This window comes from Lotus japonicus, chromosome 3 (assembly GCF_012489685.1).
Source record: "Lotus japonicus ecotype B-129 chromosome 3, LjGifu_v1.2".
Classification (NCBI taxonomy): domain Eukaryota; kingdom Viridiplantae; phylum Streptophyta; class Magnoliopsida; order Fabales; family Fabaceae; genus Lotus; species Lotus japonicus.
The window spans coordinates 79,936,402-79,959,635 of NC_080043.1; the positions used below are offsets into that span (position 1 = coordinate 79,936,402).

Consider the following 23,234-nt stretch of genomic DNA (forward strand, 5'->3'; position numbering starts at 1 on the left):
AAATCCACGAGTACTAATATTAATACCCATATAGGCTTTTTCATCTTCTGTTAAAAGGTGAATATTATTTCTTAACACCTCTTGTAGCATAAGACAAAAATTCAGCTGATACTTTACAGATGAAGGAGGATCCTTGAAGGTTGTTTCTGCAGATTCTGGGTGTTCTAAATTTTAATTATTATACAAACCTTAGCTAGTTTGTTAAATGTAAAATTATATTAAAATATTAATATTACATAAATAAAATTTATTAATATATATTATAAATCTAATTTAAGTAATGGCTCACTAGTTGGACTAGTACAAAACGGTTAGAGATTATACGAGCCACCCTTGATAATTAACCATGCAACACCTCTATAAGTGTTGTGGATCTTTTTGTTAATTATAGCAGGTCTTTGTTTAATTAATTATTGCTTTGTTATAAGGATAAACTCTTGCACGTGTTAACAAAATAAAATTTGATTACGTTGATTTAAATCAAAATTACTTACGATAAATTGTTGTATTATTTTAGAAGATTAATGTGCGGCTAGTCGGCTACAGTGACTGACGTAATATATATATAATGATGGTTTTAGTGAACTGCAGCAATATAACCACCTTAATTATACTGTAGCAATTTTTTTTTGTAGTGTATTAATTCAGTTTGGCTTATAAAAAAAGGAGATTAGGGTTTTGGTTGATGGGGCAAGAAGGAGAAGTAGGAGGCGAGAAAGAAAGAAAGTAAAAACCTGATCTAGAAAGGAGAGGTAAGAGGTGAGAAAGAAAGAAAATTTAGAAGATGAAGAAGGGTGAAATGAAGATGAAAAGATTGAGAGTTTTCTTTTTATTTATTTAAATTAATAATTTTTTATTTTCAAAGAAAAAAAAAAGAAATCAATTATGATGTAGAAATGAGTCTAAATAAATATTAAAAGACAAAAAATTACACATCAACCTCATTTAACACGTATGCGCGCCATGTTGGACTGGTGGTGACACATGGGATGTTGGTTGGGATGTCAAACTCTGGCGAAGGTCAAAAACTGAGTAGTTTTTTTAAAAAATAGAGATTAAATTTAAACTTTACTTCGATGAGGAAGGGATGAAAAATCAAACTTCACATATCTTATAAGGACGAAAAGTTGTTTCTGGGTGAATGGGAAAAATAAAAGAGGCTACAAGGCTAAGGCATCCCGTGACATAAATGAACAACTATGTCTGGGGAAACATCAAAACACGTAAAATCACACTGGCTGGAGCAGCTCCAAAACCCGCCATGCCAATCTGCTGGACCGTTGGCTTCTTGAGGAATATGACGCAACCTAATGTCCCAACTCCGGGCAAGCAAAAGATGAACATCCATAAACATGCTAGCAAATTCAGTAAACGAAACCTCCCCTGAGTGAGAAAATTCACAATCTCCTCGCAATCTGACTCAAATAAACCCGACGAATATTAATTCCTCCTCCAAAGGAGATGAAACCCATAAGAAGCGCATGAAGTTCTGCAGCCAAAGGATCACCACCAAGCACACCGACACATAAACCAAATTGCCAAGCTCCACTTGAATCCCGCACAACACCTCGATCCCATTCCCATACGTCGTCGTGTATGGGTCATACGCACCATCAATAGTAGAGAAACAAAGCCTACGACAGGAACCGCTCCACCTCTCCAATTTGCAAAAACTCTAAAAATCCGATCCTGGACTTTTGCAAGGTTTTGAGAATAAATCTCTCTCCTCCTGCCAGAATCCACGAGAAGACAGACTGGACCGTATGTCCACTATGCACCCCCAAGCACTCAATCTTTCCTCCCACCGCCACAAGCCCCCACCATACCGAGGCAAACATGGAAGAGTGCGGGCCTTGAGCCCAAGTCCGAACCCAAGTCTGAACATCCATGACCCGAAACTGCGGCCACAAAAAGGCTTGAAACCTTAACCAGATCTCACGCAAATGCGGGCAATACCGGAGGCAAATGCAACGCATCCCTCCATAGATGTGAGCAGCCGGGAGAACACTAGAGAAGAAGTAGCAAGACGACAACAATACTTCACAATATTCACCTGGATGCACATCATGAAGATGAACCAAAGAAAAACCCTCATCATCCCTTTTCTTTTACTAATTTTAATTTGATTCATAATTATATGTTCAATGGTGGTGTAAAAAGTTTTGTTTCCACCTGGTTGAAGCATGTGTAATCTAAATTTGATTACTTATTTTGTTTGCGATATTTCTTGTTAAATCCAATTCGATTAACCGTTTATATCCTTTTTCTTAGCCCTAATTGTGTGTGTACACACTGGCACTATTAATTGTGTGTTGTCACATTGACACTTATATAATTGCCCGATTAACTTATTTTAGTCAAGGATTGTCTAAATGACCCATGGTAAGTTATTAACCCACAACTCAATTGACCAATATAATTTTTTATAAACAAATTAATAAATAAAATATAAAAATTTTAACTCATTTATCTTTAATGTGATTAGACGATGTGTTATTTAACCCAAACTTTCTCATAAGGTAATTTAGGCAACCTCTTTAATCAAGGGTAGAAAAGCTCAAGTTGTTGGAACTATATAATGTGTGGTGTCACATTGGCACTTATCAGTTAACTTTGTTCCTTTTCTTTTTTAAGAAATTTTTATAACCCAAAAAATATGCATCTAAGTGTGGGGTCCCTAAGTGTGATATTCACATAAAATGAATGATGATAATGGTAAAGTATTTCAAAAAAAGATAATGGTAAGTGCAGCCTTCTCCAATACGTTTAACTTTAATTTCGTTTTTTCAATTTTGTTGTGTTCCCCCCAATATATAGGCTTGACTTCTCCGGTCAGCATTTCAAGTTCAACTTTCTCTCTCTCTCTCTCCATCCACTTGTACAGCTGACTTGGAAAATGCTGATATGTCATATGAATTCAATCCAATGCCCAGTGAGCGAAAATATTGAACAGGTGGTCATACGTACACAAGCGCGGCAAAAGCAAACATGATTGGAATCTATGGAAAAACATGTCTCATTAATTTCCTGGAAGTTTAATTGTGATTCTTAATCAATGCTGCCAATTTAGACAATTTAATTAACTTGCCCATATTGTCCCTCCCTCATGCCCACGTACCTTATATAAATACATGCATTCATCTTCTCTTATATTCACAAATTCATCAATCGATTAATTAGCTTGATATCATATCATCATAGTCATATATCAAATACATCATTAGCATCGAGAGAGAAGTTAGCCAAATGGGTTGTGAGAGTAAAACATGGTTGATTCTGTCTCTTGTAACTGTCATGGTTGCAAGCATCATGCAACATACTGTCCTCGGAGAATCCCAAGTGCCTTTTTTGTGTTTGGGGATTCTCTATCTGATAGTGGAAACAACAACAATCTTCCAACCTCTGCAAAAGCTAATTTCTTGCCATATGCATCGACTTTCCTGCAACTTTCCCAACCGGAAGATTCCAACGGAAGAAATCCCATTGATAAAATAGGTAAAATATAGCATGCTCTTATTTCACATATTAAAAACGATATACAAGTTGATATACAATCGGTACACAAGTTAACGATGGTTTTTATCAGTCGCAAATATTTGTGGCTTTAAAAACGACTACTAGCTAACCTGTACGCACATTGTATCTCAACATGCTAAATCATATTTCACATATTAAAGCTCGTATGTAAACCGAACTATATATAACATTTTAAATACAATTGCAGCCCAACTGTTGGGATTTCAGGAATTCATCCCCCATTTGCAAACCTTAATGGCTCAGACATACTCAAAGGTGTCAACTATGCATCTGGCTCAGCCGGAATTCAAGGAGAGCGGCAGCCAATTGGTATTGTTACCTAATTTTCTATCTCTATAACTGATCTTTGGGTGAATATGGATGAATTATTATTTTTATTTGTGTACATTTCGTACAACCACTAAATTTCATATATGCATGTATGTTATGCAGGGTCATAACGTCAACTTGGGATTACAACTACTTCATCACAGAGCCATAGTATCACGTATTGCTCACAAACTTGGAGGTTTAGACAAAGCTAAACAATACCTTAGTCAGTGCTTGTATTACGTGAATATAGGGACTAATGATTTCGAACAAAATTACTTCCTTCCCAATGTATTCAACACAAGCCGCATGTATACCCCGAAGCAGTATGCTAAAGTTCTTATCCACCAATTATCTCATTACTTACAGGTATAATTAACATCTTAAGTACATATCTAACAAAAAAAATCCATGGATTGAATTAGGTACAAATTGATAACTATTCACTGGCCTTGAGATGATGAAAAGCATGAATCTTTTGGTTGGCTAAGTTTAATGACTTTCAAATCACATATTATTGATACTATCACATAAGTTTGGTTTAGCTAACATCCATGTGAGAACTTTTCATTGACATGCACTCTGTCTAGTGATAGTTTTTAACAACTATTAATTTTTTATTGGCGTAAACAGGATGCATGTCGATTGAATGTCCGCCAAAAATCATATGTTCACGTTATATCACTCTTAATATTATGTAGAAATATCATGTTTTATAATAATGAAAAATTGTTTATGATCCATGACAGACACTGCATCATTTTGGGGCAAGAAAGTCTGTGCTGGTTGGGTTGGATCGCTTAGGTTGCATTCCAAAGCTCAGAGTAAATGGATCTTGTGTTGAGGACAAGAATGATGCCGTGTTCCTTTTTAATGATCAACTAAAATCTCTAGTGGATCAATTCAACAAGAAAATCTTAACTGATTCCAAATTCATCTTCATAAATAGTACATCCATAATCCACGACAAATCCGTTGGTAAGCATTTTGGCATTCTTATACTTCAATTCACAATTTTCAAATTGAAACAATACTTAATATAAACATAACACCATGGTTCTTGAATTTTAGGTTTCGGGTTACTCATCATGGTTGTTGCCCGACAAATGAAAAGGGGAAATGTATTCGTGATGGTATTCCATGCAAGAATAGGAATGAGTATGTGTTTTGGGGATGGAATTCATACAACAGAGTCCGCAAATTTAGTCACTGCAATAACTTCATACAATTCTTCTAATCCAGCCATCGCTTACCCAACAAATATCAAACACCTTGTCCAATCCAATACAATAAATTAGTTCAAGGTGTCCTGAATAAATTCAAATAATCTAGCATGACAATTCATGTGATGTTCTTCCTTACTTAATTCTAATTTGTTTGTGTGTTCTTGTACCTTTTTTGATTAATGGATGAGGAATTGCATCGGTTTGATCATTTTCTTGGATATTTAATCATTGGCAGGCTAGCTATTTTTTCTGTATTTGATATGTAATTTGTTGAAATGAGATGGAAAAAAATATGAGTGTGAATGAATCATTATCAATACTAATCTAACGGAATCAATGAATAGAGTGAAAAAGCACCCAACCCATGATAAACTCGGCTTTTGTACCCCAAGTAGTAGAATTTTGTCTGGAAATTACAACTTTGGGGTATATTTTTTTTATTTACCAATCTAGTATAAATCAGTGGCGGTTCTATTTTTTTTTTTTTTCTTTTTTTTAAAGAATTGTCAATTGCATTGGCATGTTACTTTTTTTTCGTTTTTTAAATAAATCGCAACCATGTTGGTGTTTTTCCTATTTTTAATTTTTTTTTGTTTTTTCTATTTTTTACCTTTTTTAAATTCGCCAACTTGTTTCTTGGCTTTTATTTTTTTTTAAATTAGTAATTAAATGGTATTTAATCAATTGATACTCACACACAATTTTGTGTCATTATTAACTTTTGCAGCACTTTGATCATAAATATTTGAACCGATATTTAAAGATAAACATATGCATGACATAATTTAGTTCAAGAGAAAGTGCTTTTCCCCTACAGCTGAAATGCGTTTGGAATAGTCATGGTATTTGGGTCTTTGCTTTGTAAGGCTTAGGCCCGTTGGGAAATACATCTTAATTAAGCGCTTATGACCAATCGCTTATGACCATAAGCGCTTACTCATAAGCTATTTTAAAATATTTATATTGAAATAAATTGAAAATAACTATATATAAGCATAAGCTCTTTTTCATAAGCTATCCTTAGTAGCTTATGAAAATAAGCTCAAAACAGTTTATGGTAGGCCATAAGTTGTTAGCACAAGCTCTCTCAAACACTGGCGTAAGAGTATATGCTATCAGATAAGCTCAAATAAGCTCTTCCAAACGGGGCCTTAGTGTGGTGGGATTGGCTTTTAATTCTAAAGAGAGTTTACCCGCTCCCCTTGGTCCTATGTGTAGTTTTGTATTTACTGGTTTTTTTTTCCTTCACTTTCTAGCTTGTAATTATCTTCTTAGGTTGAAGTACCCTAATACTTCTATTTATATATCATTTGGCTTACCTAAATAAATGTATATGTATATATAATAAAAAAGGAAAATAAAAAATTTAATTTCTTAACCGATGTAATGTACGACACTAAGAAATTGCAGTCGTTGTATATCAAATATTACGTATTTTCACTAAAAACTAGTATGAATAACTTGTGGTGTTTTTAGCCGCCATTTTTCGCAAAGTTATCCACCATTTTATTTCTTGTATAATACGATGACTTTTAGTGACGGTTTCATGTGAACTGACGTATTGTACAAATGACGAAGGTAATTATTAAATGACGTTGACCGGCCAAACCGACTTTCATTTAAATTACATTTGTCAAAACCGCCACAATTTACAACATTTAACCGCTACAATTTGCAATTTTTTTATAGTAATATATGTTGCTGTAAGTATCACATTCATTTGCGTCTTTGTATGTCAAAATGGTAAGGTTAACGCTTGTTTTCCATCCACCCGTTTATAACATTTTATATTGAGTGTAGTATACATGAGCTATTCTTTTTATAGCAGTGACAACAAAAGAGGTCTTTAATAGATATAATTTCCCTGCTCTTATTCTTGCTCTGTGGGTCTCAATATGGTTGATTTCTTGTACTTATTTTGATTGTAAATATAATGTCAAGTGGTAGAAAAAGTTTTGTTCCATGCCGGTTGAAGCATGCGTAATCTAAATTTGATTATTGGTTTGTGATATTTTCTTGCTAAATCCAATTCGCTGAAAACGTTGATGTCTTTTTCTTGCAAGACACGCCCAACTTTCTTTTAGTCAAACGGTAGAAAATCTCAAGTTGTTGGAAATGTTTGTGTCACACATTGGCACTTACCGATTAACTTTCTTCTAGTGTTATTAAACTCGAACCGATCATTAACTCAGTTAGGCTTTCTTAGTCGGTCTAGTCCGAGTTTAATAAAAAAAAAGAACTTTTTCTTTCTTAAGAAAAATGTTTATAAATAAAAAATAAAAAAACTCGGTTAGGGTTTCTCAGCCGGTCCGGCCCGAGTTTGCCCAGCTTTCTATCAAGTTCTTCCTGTCTTCACTGAGCTTGGTCTCTTGAAGAAGAACCAGTTCTGGTCTCACGACAATTAAAACCTGGACCGATAGTTGACTTGGTTAGGGCTTTAAGTTAACAAGCTATTGGTTGAATCAAATTTATAATATAGTATTTATAAATTTATTTTATGTAATATTAATATAATTTTTCATTTAGTAAAAATAGCTAAGGTTTTATAGTAATTAAAATGTTCATGATTCTTAGAGTAATGATCATGTCATTTCAACTAACTTAAACTTAGTGAAAAATAAAACTTAGGCTTTGTTTGTCATGTCATTTCAACTAACTTAAAGCTTAATTGGCTAACTTAAAAACTTTTTAAAAGTGTTGGTCTCTTGAAGAAGAATCAATTCTGGTCTCACGACAATTGAAACCTGGACTGATAGTTGACTTGGTTAGGGCTTTAAGTTAACAAGCTATTGGTTGAATCAAGTTCTTCCCTTCTTCACTGAGCTTGGTCTCTTGAAGAAGAATCAGTTCTGATCTCACGACAATTAAAACCTGGACCGATAGTTGACTTGGTTAGGGCTTTAAGTTAACAAGCTATTGGTTGAATCAAATTTATAATATAGTATTTATAAATTTATTTTGTAATATTAAAATAATTTTTCATTTAGTAAAAATAGCTAAGGTTTTATAGTAATTAAAATGTTCATGATTCTTAGAGTAAGAATAAAACTTAGGCTTTGTTTGTCATGTCATTTCAGTTAACTTAAAGCTTAATTGACTAACTTAAAAACTTTTTAAAAGTGTTGGTAGATGAGTTTATTTTAGTAGCTTAAACATTTTTAATAAGTTACCTCAAGTAGCTTATAACTAGCTAGCTTAAAATTTATTTGCATCTATTCTCATCTTTATCCTTATCATTTTATTAAATGAAGGAGATTCGCAACAACATTGCTAATTTATAATGGGATGCAAGATGACAATTTAAAAAATAAATAAATAATGGGATGCAAGATGATACTTTTATTTTGAATATTATTTTAGAAAGCAGAAAGATATATTAATCGCAAGCTTTGGGAGCAAAGCTCAAAAAGATACAACGAGAGCGGTGATTAATATAGCAAAAAGAAACCACCAACCAGCGAAAACCAACCCCCCAAGAACCAAGAAAGAGAACCCAACAAAACCACCCTATTTGAAAAATACAAAGAAACCTACCAAACCCAAGAACTACAAGAGCCAAGCTACAAACCAAAAGATACAGCCTCTGATTACGTACCCTTCCAAAAACCTGTGAGCCAGAGAAGAAGAATTATGCGAGAATTACCTCAATCTTCGAGTAGCAATGTTAGCAGCTATGCCTTGAACCGCCATTTCGTCTGAGCAATCATAGACCATTCTAATACCCATCGCTAAGGCTCTCCTCACTCTAATTTATTATCGGATGCGAGATGATATACTTTTATTTTGATTATTACTTTATGATATAAAATAATTTATTTTATTTAATAAAAATATGGAATAGAAAATAAATAAAAAACTAATATTATATTTTTAAGATGATAAATAATTTAAGCTAAATTAAAATATTTAAGTGATAATTATTTTATTATTAATATATATGTATTGATATGTACATAAATAAATATTAAATATAATATTAAAAATTATACAAATATGTCACATTTATGTGATTTATAATTTCAGCTTGCTCAACGGCTAGTTTTATAAAAAAAATTCAATTAGGTAGCTTTTCAGCTTTCACCTTTTAACTAACTTAGAACCTCTCCAATGCAAGATTTTTAGTTCTTATTTTTGAGTTCAGAACTAAGAACTAAGAACTTTACCATTGGAGGTGCTGTCATGGAGCTCTTAGTTCTTAAAAATAAGAACTCAGTTCTTATATAAGAAGTTTTACTTTTTGAGTTCTTATCTTAAAATGTTAATTATTTTTCTCTCATCCAAATTACTTTATTACTTTATGAGTTTTATTTTTTACTTTATGAAAATAAAAAGTATAAATAATATGGTTGGTGAGACCAAATGAATAATGGTAAGAACTAAGAACTAAGAACTCATGGTTGGAGCAAAATTGCTTGAGAGTTGCTTAAGCACATGTGGCAATACGAGCCCACATGAATAGTGCTAAGAACTAAGAAATAAGAATTAGCATTGGAGATGCTCTTATAAGCTTTCAGGTAGTTTATAGTTAGATGTGTCACACATAGTCTTAATTAAATACTTTTGTGTAATTTTGTTGTCTAATGAGAAACTCTCAACCACCCACTTTTTAAATTTATTAATCTAATAATTTTTTCATTTCTTCAACTTATCATTCATGTATCCTGTAATGATTGAAGAACAATATAAAACTAGATTTAAGAAAGATATGAATCAAACTTTTGTCTTCAAAGAAATGGTCGTATGAAATGCATATATAGTGGTTTTTTTTATAAACCAAATTATATTCAAAAATAACACAAGGGTGCTAAACCCAAATACAAGAGAGGAAAAATGAGAACAAAACAAAACAATAAAAAAAATAAAGAACCCAACTTCAAATTACTAGCCCCACCCAACTTCAACTCCTTTCTACAAACTAACGCTTAAAACAACCAAACCCACAGCCACAAGTGGTAATGCAGCCTCTTCGCCGATACGTCGACTCACTTTTCTTTTGTTAATGGAGGGAAGGGTAGTTCACTTGGTAAGCTAAGGGAATGAAGAGATTTGTAGGGTGAAGGGTCAGGGTTTGAATCCTGACGAAGGAACTTATTTACTAACAATTAACAACTAGCATTTACCTATAAAAAAAAAACTTTTCTTTTGTTAATTTCTTTCAAATTTGTTGACTTTCCTCGGTCAGCATTTCAACTCTCTCTCTCTCCATCCACTTGTACAGCTGACTGGATGATTAATGCTGATGTGGCATCGCTGAAATTGGAGTTGAATTGAAATCCATGTGTAAACGTCACATTAATTCTGCAAACATATATTGATTCTAAATTTTAATACATGCACACTTCAATTTCTCTTCCGTATTTTATACTATCATTTTCACTTATTTTCTTTTTGTTTGTCTGCGTTTTATATCGTTATCACATATTATATCACTCATTTATCTTTTTTTTCTTCATATTTCATCAAGAAAACATTTTTTTTTTAAAATGTCATCATAACTTTTATATTAATTATATTCTCGTATACTACTGCAGCAAGCAGGGTGGGCGAAAATATTGAATTGATGGTCATAACGTGCACATACGCGGCGAAAGAAAAACTATTGAATCCATGGAAAAAGATGGTTCCATTAATTTCGTCGAAGTTTGATTGTAATCCATAATCAATGCTGCCAATTTAGACAATTTAACTTGCCACGTACCTTATAAATACATGCATTCATCTTCTCTTATTGTCACTCAATCAATCCATTATAGCTTGATATCATCATAGTCCAATAGCAAATACTTAATCAGCTTCTTGTGATCGTAAGAAGAAATTAACTAAATGGGTAGTGAGAGTAAAACATGGTTGATTCTCTCTTTTGTTCTCATGGTTGCAAGCATCATGCAACATAGTACTGTCCTTGGAGAATCCCAAGTGCCTTGCATTTTTGTGTTTGGGGATTCTCTATCTGACAGTGGAAACAACAACAATCTTCCAACCTCAGCAAAAGCTAATTTCTTGCCATATGGCATCGACTTCCCTGCAACTTTTCCGACTGGAAGATATTCCAACGGACGAAATCCCATTGACAAAATAGGTAACAACATGCTCATGCTCTATATAATTTATGTCCATATACAATCAAAACATGCAGTGGTGTTTTTATCAACGGTAAATATTTGTACCGCTTAAAAACCATCACTAACTTGTGCATCGATTGAATGTCAAAAACGATATCTTAATTAACGTACAAAAACTTACATTATGGAAACTCTAATTATATGACATTTTCAATACCATTGCAGCCCAAATGTTGGGATTTAAAAAATTCATCCCACCCTTTGCAAACCTCAGTGGCTCAGACATACTAAAAGGTGTCAACTATGCATCTGGTTCAGCCGGAATTCGCAAAGAGAGCGGCAGCCAATTGGTATTTCTTCCTACTTTTTCTATCCCTATATTTCTTTGGGTGAATGTGGATGAATTATTTTCTTCTTTGTGTTTCATGCAACCGCTAAATTTCATATATGTATGCAGGGTCATAACGTCAACTTGGGATTACAACTACTCCATCACAGAGCCATAGTGTCCCGAATTGCCCACAAACTTGGAGGTTTAGACAAAGCTACACAATACCTTAGTCAGTGCTTGTATTATGTGAATATAGGCACCAATGATTTTGAACAAAATTACTTCCTTCCCAATGTATTCAACACGAGCCGCATGTATACCCCGAAGCAATATGCTAAAGCTCTTATCCACCAGTTATCTCATTATTTACAGGTATAAATAATATCTTACATATCTAACAGAAAAAATCATATAGTACTGAATTATGTTCAAATTGTTAACTATTTTGAGGGACATACGTTTTTGAGGGACAATATTCCATTCAACACTTTGTTTGCTAAATAAGGTGTCGATTGGATGTGTATGTTCGACAAAATCAATATGTTCAGGTTATTTTTTTTTTTGATAAGCTAAAGAATATATTGAAAAGAATTCGAAGTACAAAATCAATATGTTCAAGCTAAATATATCACTCTTAATATTATGTACAATATCATGTTTTATAATAATGAAAATTTGTTTTTAATCCACGACAGACTCTACATCATTTTGGAGCAAGAAAGTCAGTGCTGGTTGGGTTGGATCGCTTAGGTTGCATTCCAAAGCTTTTAGTAAATGGATCTTGTGTTGAGGAGAAGAATGTTGCTGCATTCCTGTTTAATGATCAGCTTAAATCTCTAGTGGATCAATTCAACAAGAAAATCTTAACTGATTCCAAATTCATTTTCATAAACAGTACATCCATAATCCACGACGAATCCGTTGGTAAACATTTTGGCTTTCTCATACTTCAATATAATTCACAATTTTCAATTGAATAGTACTTGAATATGACATCAAGTTTCTTGAATTTCAGGTTTCATGGTTACTAAACATGGTTGTTGCCCGACAAATGACCGGGGAAAATGTATTCCAGAAGGAATTCCATGCCGGAATAGGCATGAGTATGTATTTTGGGATGGAATTCACACAACAGAAGCTGCAAACTTAGTCACCGCAATAACTTCGTACAACTCTTCTAATCCAGCCATCGCTTACCCAACAAATATCAAACACCTTATTCAATCTAATACAATAAATTAATTCTAGGTATCCTTGAATATGTTCAAATAATCTTAGCATGATCCTTTTAAATTTTAAGCAGAATAAGTTGACTTAAATTTGAAGCGATGCATGTTATATAGTCTTTCATTGCTTGATTGTTTAATTTATATATATGTTCTTGTACATTGTTTGGATAAATGGATGAGAAATTGCATTGGTTTGATCTTAATGTTGGATTTTTAATCATTTGGCAAGCTAGCTACCAACAGTAGACAGCACTCCAATTCCTCTTTTAACACAGATCCAATTAAGTTCAACACACACTGGTTTGCAACAAAAACAAGATACCCAAAATGCACCACAACTTGACAGCAAAAAAATCCAAACCAGAAAAAGTGGTCACAATAAAAACCAGCAGATAATTAAGATTAAGAGATAAATCTTCCTTGTCCAGAAAAGCATTAGGCTTAGGCCCAAAAACTGGTAGACTTAACACCAAGCGCAGATGCCTATGATCTAAGAGAGAATTGTGCCTAATGAATATTAATGATGATCCATTGAGCCGTAGTCAATTGCACTGTTTGATTGCTTGTTCGCCTCTTCCTCTTTCAAGGTCTCAATGCTATCGACGTGTTTTATAAACAAAATAAAAATATGTTATCCCTCGGTAATTCGGAGTATTTTTGTTAAGGGCATCATAACCGGTGGTCGTTAGTTAGTTTAGATTCATAGTTTTTAAAATAATATTTTTACCTTTTTTTTTTACTTTTTGTTTCAGAAATATTACCAATCATATATTTTATTGGAACAAATTTGATTATTAGAAGCCACATTTTTTATTAATTTTTTTACATTTACCGCTTTTAAGTCAGAATTGCAAGAATTGTATAATACACCTGAAAAAGTATATAGATATTACAAAAGTTATAATCGAGATGAATTTGATAAATTATTTTGAAAAATATATGTACCAAAAAAAAATGCACCAAAAGAAAAATATAAGCAGTATATATGTGAAAGTAATATATTACTATTATATCTTTAAAAAAATTACGATTATTGAATGGAAGTCAACCTTTATAATTGTTTTGTGAGATATGTAAAGATTTTTCACATTTTCAATTAATTAGACTTTTAAATCATATCAATATTTTTTTTTTTGAAAACTGAATAAATATTATTAAAAAGCCTCCAAAAATAGGCAAGCATCAAGGTACATGTTCATGACACCTACAAAAAAAAACCCCACCCAAAATTAGTTAAATTAAAATAAATACTTATTTTTAAATTCAAAATTAGATTTTATTTGTTAGATTCTCTATACCCTGTCAATGAGAATATGAGATCATCATTAATATTCTATTTTTTTTTCTCATTAGATTGTAAATTTCATATAATAATGTGAGAGCTCTCCTAAAAAAAAATGAGATGGGATTTTTTTAAGGTTTAATCTTTAATTTTAATTTAAAATTCAAATTTTTTTATCCTAATTATTCAAAATCAGATAAAATCTAACTTTTGTACCAAAAGATAAGAAAAAATCTAACTTTATACAAAATAAAATCTAACTAAAAATGTAAGCTTGACCCTATAAATACATAGCTCGATCAGTAACACCTTGTATTAACTAAACACACTTTCACCGTAATAAAAAAAATCTAAACACCCTTCTACTTGTACTCGTGAATGGCTTTTCACAATTCCCTGTTTCTTCTCATTCTGTTCTTCATCTCCACATCAATTTTCATGCCTACCACGACACAACCCTGCAATTCATATATTTTCCCCAACCAAATCACCTATGCAACGTGTACTGATTTGCCAACACTGGAGTCATCTCTTCACTGGAGCTACCACCCCTCTTCAAGCATTGTCAATCTCTTGCATTCAAGAAATCAAACGCAGGGGACTCTAACTGGGTTGCTTGGGCTATCAACCCAACTTCAAAGGGTATGGTGGGTTCTCAAGCACTTGTCGCGTTTCGAAGAACCGATGGGAGTTTCAAAGCATACACTTCACCTATAACAAGTTATGCGACTCTTTTGCAAGAGGGTAATCTTAGCTTCCCTGTTCACAATGTTTCAGGTACTTATGAGAATGGGAGCATCATCATCTTTGCAAGTTTGCAACTTCCAGTGAACACGACATTGGTGAATCATGTTTGGCAAGAAGGGTTGGTTTCTGATGATGGAACTCTCCAAATGCATGCTATGTCAGGGCCTAATCTTTTTTTTTTTTTGAATTTAGGGCCTAATCTTGAGTCTTTTGGAACTTTAGATTTTGTTTCTGGGAAGATTGAAGAAATCAGGTCAAAAAATGAACTTCAAAAGAACCAGACTCAGAAGTGTAAGTAAATTTAAAATCTTTCATATTTCTCTGCTTTGTTTGTAGCCTTTTACTTTTAATTATAACAAATATCACTTTTTTAATTGGTTACCATTGTTTTAATTTTTTAGAAGAATATATTTGATGATGCCCTAGAATACAATACATAGGGGTCACTTTATGAAAATTATCAATTTTGTTATGAAACGTTCAATTTAGTTCTTAAAAACATTGTGAACGCGTTTTTCATCAGATTAGAATTTTTTTTTTACTATTTTCTTAAGGATTTTATTAACTACTTTAGAAAAATAATTTATATTTTAGAGATAATCTGATTTCCAAATAATTTGATTTTGATTTTATTTTTTAGTTAAAAAAAATTGATTATAGTAAACAAGTGAAACAAATTAAACGACACTCTAAATGGACCATGAAATTAAAGTGACCGCTTTTTCAGAGACGATGAGAATTTTATTTTCAAAAGTGATTTAGTTATGACTGATTTGATATCTTTCCAGGATTAAAATGATAGATTTACTTTTCTACCAAAAATAAGATAACATTTATTGTATTATTATTCTCAAACCAAATAGATCCTAACTTAACAAATTTGTCTCCAGTGCTATTTATTTTTATTTTTCTTTATTAGTTTGAAACTTTGAATTTACTTTGTATAGTTAATAACTAACACTTTGCCATCATTCACAGGTACATGGATTTTTGAATGCGATAAGCTGGGGAATACTAATGCCAATCGGGGTGATCTTTGCTCGCTACTTGAAGACATTTAATGGTTTAGGAGCAACATGGTTTCATTTGCATCGAGCTTGTCAATCTATTGCATTCTTGATTGGCATTGTGGGCTTTGTCACTGGTGTGTACATGGGAAATCACTATGGAGTTCATCATGGTCCTCATAGATGCATCGGAATCACTCTAATTGTTCTAGCAACTGCTCAAGTTTTTGTTGCCATATGCCTGAGGCCTAACAAGGATCACAAGTATAGAAAATTTTGGAATTTTTTTCACTACATAATCGGCTATTCAACGATTATCTTAGCCATATTGAATGTCTGTAAAGGCTTTGACATCCTCCATGGTCACATGATGTGGAAGAAAATGTATATTGGGGTACTCATATCCCTAGCCGTGATTGCTGTGATGTTGGAGGTGATAACTTGGATTCGGTGGTGCAACAAGAGGTCCAACTCTGAGGAAAGTGATGACCAGCAGCTCCCATAGGCTACCTTGTTATTTATATTTTTTTTTAGTTTTCTTTAGGGATGACAAAATTTGTATTATTTCTCTAGTGAAAAATTCATCAAACTGTAAAACATTGTTCAATTTCGTCATATGGAATGTATATATATTTTTTCATATTGTTCCATTAATAGATATGGATATTGCTAGTTAAAATGTAAATATAGTTGTTACTGTTAGTTAAACTGTAAATATAGTTGTTGAGTTTAGTTTTGCTTAACCATAGGTTAGTTAAGAGTTGGTTAGGCTTTGGGTTAACTAACTAAATAGGTTGGTTAACTCAACTTGAGTTCTTCCTTCACTGTATATAGCTGAGAGGAAAGCTTGTAGATTCTCATTGAATCAGTTGGTATCATTTCATTCAATACAATCAAGTTTTCAGTTTCGTTTACTCTCAACTGTTTCTTTCTTCTTCTTCCTTCCTTCCGCTTTCAAGATTTGTTATCCATGATAAAAAAAAAATCAATTCTGTTGATGGTTAATCATAGTTTCCTCCTGCTTTCCATGGTTTCATATCCCTGCTGAAATTGATGTGTAGATTGTCATGAGATTTTTTTTTAATTCGATGCAAAAGGGAGGTGTTACACTGTTACTGTTATTATTTTGCCCTGTTTTCATTTATCACTTTGTTGTCCTTTCTTTACTGATTTCATTGTTCTCAATTCGTTCTGGAAAATTCTTGAAGCTCTTATGTAAGTTTTCTTATGATTGGGACTAATATCATAAGCTAGTGCTACAAGATAGAATCTAAAATCATTTCGAATCTTATATATATAGCTTTCTATTACACCTGATGAAGCTATATGATTTTAGGAACTTACATTGGATATCTAATATCACCTTTGGTGGATGATAGCACTAGATGACAGAATTGAATTTAATAGAATTAGGAACCAATTTAAGAATCACTCTTTTACTATCTAATATACCATGGAGTAAAAAGAAACATTACATGGCAGCAGAAGATGCATTATATGATGTGGTAATACATGTGATAATTTGAATCAACCTATTAGGAAAACAAGAAGTCGTACAAACTGCAATAGAGATTTATAACAGGGTAGATGTTTGTCCTTCTTTTTCCAGATTATAGTCTATTTAACTATGCCTCCTTCTTGTGTTTATTTTTTTAAATATTATTCAACTCATTGTCAGATACACACCTGGACTGGGTGAGCCCCTAGAGGGGCAACGCCCAGCATGTATCCCGCCCTGAGGCGGGGCCCTGGCCTTCAGATGGGCCTTGACCTCGGAGGCCCAATTGGCCCAATAGGTAGTACCCAAGCTCTATAAATAGGAGGTAGTTATCAAGTGTAGGGGACTTTTGGCTCATTTGATGAAATAACACTCGAAATTCAGCACTCTCTCTCTCATTCTGATTCTCTCTTAGCACAATCCCTCCACCTCTAGGTACTATACCTCTCTTCAATGTTCATTCCCAGAACAACACCTATCTAATAGAAAATTAGTTAGAACATCTATATCTATATATATATTAAAGCAGTAACATTCCAAGCATGCCATTATCAAAAACCTCAGCTCCTGAATATTTTACAATATTTTATTCCCTTCCATTTGCACCACAACTCGACACGTGTCTCATTAGGATTATTATATTCAGATTTATTCCTCCATCCTTCATTCTCCCTCTTCTCCCACTATCTCCATTTATTTTATCTCCCCCATTATCTCGGTCTCATCATAGAATTATAGGATTTAATGATGGTCAAATTTCTATGTGCAATTAACATTAATTTCCATTCCTTTTTGAATTATTATATTCAAATTTATTTCATTGGCCAATCGAGTGGCTTCCGTTACTCTTTCAATTCCATCATATTCAAAGCCTGCATCCTCTCTCCATTTTCCTTGCTCCAGAACCTTCTCTTCCCAGAGCCCGTTAGTTTGGGGTCGGTAGGGTGTCAAGGTTTCTGTGAGGGCTTCGGCTGGCGTCAATTTCATTTCTGTAGCAGCTGCCTTGCTCTCCCCTTGATTGGGACACAGAGATGATGGTACCATAGACGTCTTACTGGTAACTAGAACCTTCGTTTGCACACCACGACACCCTCCTTCCTCTGTCTTGGTCTCTGGATAGGTTGTAAAGAGAGGTTATGCTTTCTCCTTTTGTTCATCTGCTCTCCTTCCCCTTCACAACTCCCCATTTCGATTACTGATTTTTTTTGTTACATCTGAAACAGTTTCACCACCATTTCTTTCCATCTGCGACTACAAGGTAAGTTCTTTAACCATCTTCCACTCTCCATTCCCATATTCTTCTTCCCTCCTTAAATCCTTACTGATTTTTAATGGATTTCTTATATGAATCAGATCAAGCGCAAAGTTGTTCATCAGAAGGTGGCTATCATAGATTTGCAGGTTTGTGAGTGTGTAAATTATAAGTTAATGATTGTTGCTAATTTTATAATGAGAACCATTAACAATTGGTGGTCTTTTAAATCTGGGTACTTTTATTGATATATTAGTTTGAAATTTTGGTAGGTTTTATCACTAATTTTAATTTTGAATATTTCCACTTAGCTTCTCTTACTTTGTCTCTGATCTAAAGGAATGGATTAAACAGATTAGACCTGTGTCATATTTCCTACCTTTTATTTATGATGGTCCGCTAAATGTCTCAGGTTTATATGGATATGAGTCCGGCAACAGATTAATTTCCTACCTCCATGACATAATTTTTTTTAGTTGGAATCTTTTGGTGGCATTTTAGATACATAGGTGGTTTCAAGTTATAGATGGTTTAACCCCTGATTCATCAACATATTATGAAAAGGTCTGCAAGCAACATTATCTTCTACAATGGTTTAAGAGACCCTTGGAGAGGTGGAGGTTATAGCATATTAACATCTCTAATTTTTCTTTTATCCCCTCATTGCCCCCACCCGAATTATTATCACTAATATCATTTCATTGAATATTTCCTACAGGATGTTGAAGAATATGTCAAAAACTTTAGTCGCTATAGTTGCAAAAGAAGGTTAGTGGACAAATTATTAAAATATAATTTGTTTTCTCTTTGTCCTGTTTCTCTCTATTTATAATTATTTGGGTGTTCTGTGTACTACAGAGATTCATCATACAAATCTAAGGTACTCAACTAAGGAAGATCCAAAGTGACTCAAAGATGCAAGGAAAAAAAGGTCCAAATCATAGCAAGTTGGATCTCACAGTACTATCAAGATTGACATTCCTATAATAAGTAAGGAGAAGATCTTTTCATTATTATGTGACTTTTATAAGAAAGCTAATGAGAAGAAACAAGAGGAACCTAATAACTGAGAAGAGAAGAAAGAGGAAGCAAATTTTCAGTGTGGTTTGTGTTATATCTGTTATGGGGAGTGAAATATAACATAACAAAGTACTAACCTGAATGAAGTTTCTTTTGAAATTTTGCAGGATGCATTGGTATTAAAGGAAATGCAGAATGGTTGGTAGAAGTCATGTAGTGTCTACCATTCCTGTTGTGAAAACCCATGAAGGTACTACAAACAAGTTATTATCCATTGAGTGGTTGGAAGGAAAGGATCATTTTTCAAGAATTTCAAGAGCAGGCATTGAAGGGATACAGTCACGGGTAAATTTCAAGAATTTCATCTTATTAATCAATCAATACATATATTAAAAGAGCAAGGGTTATGAGAACCCAATGCTGAGGTGTCATCACCTGGTGCATTTTGCTCACATTCAATCTCAGAGTTAGTGGAATCCACGTATATTAGAAACTAAGTGAGGACTATTGACCTTAATTTACCATGTTTTTGGCTTCATTTGGTTCTCTTGAACAGTTTATCTTGAAAATTAAGTGAGGTTCCAGGCTAATGTCTTTTTTTTTTTTCTTTTTTACTTCTATTCTACCAAGGATCATTTGGAATAATTCTTTTATTATCCCCTCTTTGTGATTGAAGAAAGATCTAGGTGCAGTTTATTGTTATTGAAATTTCTAATCTGCATTGTAGGATTTCCTTTAGATTGATCATCTACAAGAAGTTAGCTGTTAATTTTCTTCTCTGCTGCATTCAGATTTTGTTATTGAAATCTGAATATGTATTGCAATATTTCCTTTGGATTGATCATGTGCAAGAAGTAAGTTGTTCAATTGATTACACTAATCTTGATTTTTTCTGTGGCTTTGAATGCAGAGACTGCGGGAGCAGTTCTATTTGGATAAGTGAAAACTTAGTTTAGATGGCATTGTTTTTTTTAAATGTGTTGCCATTCAAAATCATAGTTAACTGATATAGCTTTCAATTTGGGTCTTATCTTGAGGAGTTTTCTGGGTCATGCCTTCTTTTCTAATGCCCTATATCTGCGGGAGATATTGTCTTGAAAAATGAGTTCAATACATGTGTTTTTAATTTGAAGAATGAGTTTATATTGTTTTAGTTGTTTTGTTGTTTAGCTGTTCATGTATGTGTTAGAGTGGTGTCCCTAATATATGCCCACGCAATGTCTTCATTGTGCATCCTACCTTCATAAAGTCTCTATATTGTTTAGTTATGGACTCCCAATAAAATAGCATGAATTCAAAGCTTAATATTGCTTTTTTCTCTCTTTGGTCCCTATATTTTAATTCTACACCCTGTTTGTTTCTAATTTTAAAGAGATGATTCCTGATCTTTTGCTGAGAAATTCTCTGTTAGTACCAACAAGTTTAATTGTGCAGGACAACAAAGAGAAAATAATGGATTCATTCACCAGAATCAATCCTTCTACATGGAGCTTTCACTAAGACTTTCACCATAAGCTTCACAAATAGAGTTCATGTTTATTTTTCTGCTTTGTTTTGTTTCTGTTAAAATGGTGATATGTGATTTCAATTTTTTCTTTACCTTTTGTTCAGCATCAAAGATATTTGGCTGTTGGAGAAGACTTCCATTGTCAATCTACATTGTGAAGATTTAGCATCTAAATAATATACCGAAAAATCTACTTCAAGCAATGGCAATGAGGATGTCCATGTCTACTTTTACCTTCATGTTCTTCTTATTATTATTTTAGACAACATTTGAAACAGAAACTGGGTGATGTTTTTAGGTGCAATATCATGGGCCAGTTCCCCTCACAATAATTTTATGTTTGCGCAGAAAAATTACTATCCTTTTATTTTGTTATTTAAGTAATTTAGTATGGAAATATGGATGTGTCATTTGAATGAAATTGGGGGAAATATGACATACGAAAAGGCCTCTTTGATCAAATAGTTAGAATATGGGTCATGGGAGGCAGTGCAATGATGGTATTGGAGGAAAACATGGCTTGGAAAAAAATTCGTACATTTTTTGAGTTTTTTTTTTTGAAATAAACCTCAACTGGAGTTAAGATGAAGCAGACATTTATTGATTACTGTATGTGTTCTGTCATAAGAAATATGAGAATTTGATATGAGATCATTACATAACAATTGGATATTTTAGTCTTTTTCTAGGAGGAATATTTTCAATGACAATAATATTATGTCAAAACTAAATTCTAATATACTTTTAGTCTTCTTCATAATTTTAAAAAATAATTTATAATTAAATTTGTATAAAAGTATGTTAATTTAATGATGAAAATATGTTGTGCGAAGATTAGAAGATTCTAATACATACATAATTTATATTATTTATGTTTAAAGTACAAGGTTAAAAGCTCTCAAGGGGAAGGAACTTTTTAAGTGCAATGTTCATAATTTTAAAATAAATTTATGAGTAGTTATATATTCTTTGTATTTTGGTTTTACTTTGTAAGTCTCCAACTTAATAGATCCAAATATACATCTTCAAGGCAAAAATCATTTATACGCATGTGCAAAACTGAAGATTTTGGCTAATTAATTTCACAGTGATCAGTTCTAGCTAAGAATTACAAATGTTCATTAACATTAAATTCTATATCAAGTTATTCACTTTACAACTTGATGTCATGTTAAAAGAGCATATATATTAGTCTACTTTCAATTTTTTTTGCTTATAAAAAAAAAGTTGAATTTACAAGGTAGAAAACTCCCACAGGGAGTAACATTTTACATAAAAATGCTTTCAAATTAAAATAAATAGAAAAATACTTTTGTATGAGTTTTTGCTTTCTTTAAGTACTTTATTAAGTTATAGTTGCTTCAACAACGCAGTTTTATATGTAAGCTTTATGCTCTGAAGATTGATTGAATATTGAGAATTAAATATGTTAGCTGAGGTGTACTACCTCCTTTTATGCCATTATTTTGTTCAATCATCATTTCCCACCTGTCCCCTTTCTAATATTTTTCATTATTTTATTCAGTCTTAGTCTCTCTTCTCTTCTCTCACCAACTCTCTCTCACTATCTTTCTCATTAAATTTGCATCAGTATGTTCTTTCGTATTCTCCCTTTAGAAATTTTGAATTCAAAATTCAAAATATTTCTATTTGCCATGTGGAGACAATTAATGCTTTCACTATGCATAACGTTCACCATCTCACTGCATTCTTTCACAAAACCCGCTACTTCGGCTTTACTAAATTCATTAGTAAAACAATTTAAAAAAATTATAAGATTGAAAACGTGTTCTACGGGTATTACAATTTTTAAAATGATTATATGTAACTTGGGATGCAAAGTTACGTAATAAAAATAGAAAGCCTCAGTTTGTTCTTTTCATCTTCTCTTTTTAGAAATTTTGAATTTTAAATTCAAAATATTTTTATTTACCATGTGCAGACCATTAATGCTTCAACCATGCATAACATTCATTGAGAATCTGCACCACTTTTAAGTTTCAATCCTTCAAACAAGCTTTTATCGGATTCTCATTTTGTTCCTCACATATCCTTCTGCACAACCCTCTCTTCTCCTCCTCTCTTTCCCCTTAAACCTCTCTCGCTCTTTGTCTCTCTTCACCGTTTCGATGTCTCCCTGTATTCTTTTACAAAACTCGCCCCCCCCCCCCTTCAGCTTAAATTCATTAATAAAGCAATTAAAAAAATTATAAAGAGTGAAACCATG

At 32.8% G+C, this 23,234-nt stretch overlaps 2 protein-coding genes, 1 long non-coding RNA gene and 1 pseudogene across 7 annotated transcripts; all 4 read left to right on the forward strand.

Annotated features, from left to right (window-relative positions):
• The first annotated feature begins 3,246 nt into the window (after positions 1-3,246).
• LOC130742751 (GDSL esterase/lipase At1g29670-like) lies at positions 3,247-5,144 on the forward strand (annotated as a pseudogene).
• A 5,519-nt stretch (positions 5,145-10,663) lies between these two features.
• Positions 10,664-12,786, forward strand: LOC130742752 (GDSL esterase/lipase At1g29670-like). The gene is made up of 5 exons (XM_057594853.1): positions 10,664-11,151; positions 11,360-11,484; positions 11,592-11,837; positions 12,161-12,389; positions 12,481-12,786. The coding sequence occupies exons 1-5, from the start codon at positions 10,896-10,898 to the stop codon at positions 12,705-12,707; spliced, it is 1,083 nt and encodes a 360-aa protein (XP_057450836.1). The 5' UTR covers positions 10,664-10,895; the 3' UTR covers positions 12,708-12,786.
• Positions 12,787-14,620: 1,834 nt separating this feature from the next.
• On the forward strand, positions 14,621-16,235 carry LOC130744803 (cytochrome b561 and DOMON domain-containing protein At4g17280-like). The gene is made up of 2 exons (XM_057596957.1): positions 14,621-14,818; positions 15,702-16,235. The coding sequence occupies exons 1-2, from the start codon at positions 14,621-14,623 to the stop codon at positions 16,233-16,235; spliced, it is 732 nt and encodes a 243-aa protein (XP_057452940.1).
• Positions 16,236-16,621: 386 nt separating this feature from the next.
• LOC130746291 (uncharacterized) lies at positions 16,622-21,404 on the forward strand. 5 transcript variants are annotated; one of them, XR_009022080.1, is made up of 8 exons: positions 16,629-18,361; positions 18,452-18,486; positions 18,582-18,629; positions 18,893-19,094; positions 19,199-19,248; positions 19,339-19,470; positions 19,668-19,845; positions 20,411-21,404. It is a non-coding gene; the product is annotated as an uncharacterized LOC130746291 (long non-coding RNA). The 5 variants fall into 5 exon arrangements; XR_009022081.1 differs by having other exon boundaries at positions 16,631-18,361; positions 21,112-21,404; XR_009022083.1 differs by having other exon boundaries at positions 16,622-18,361; positions 18,893-19,100; positions 19,668-21,404.
• The last annotated feature ends 1,830 nt before the right edge of the window (positions 21,405-23,234 follow it).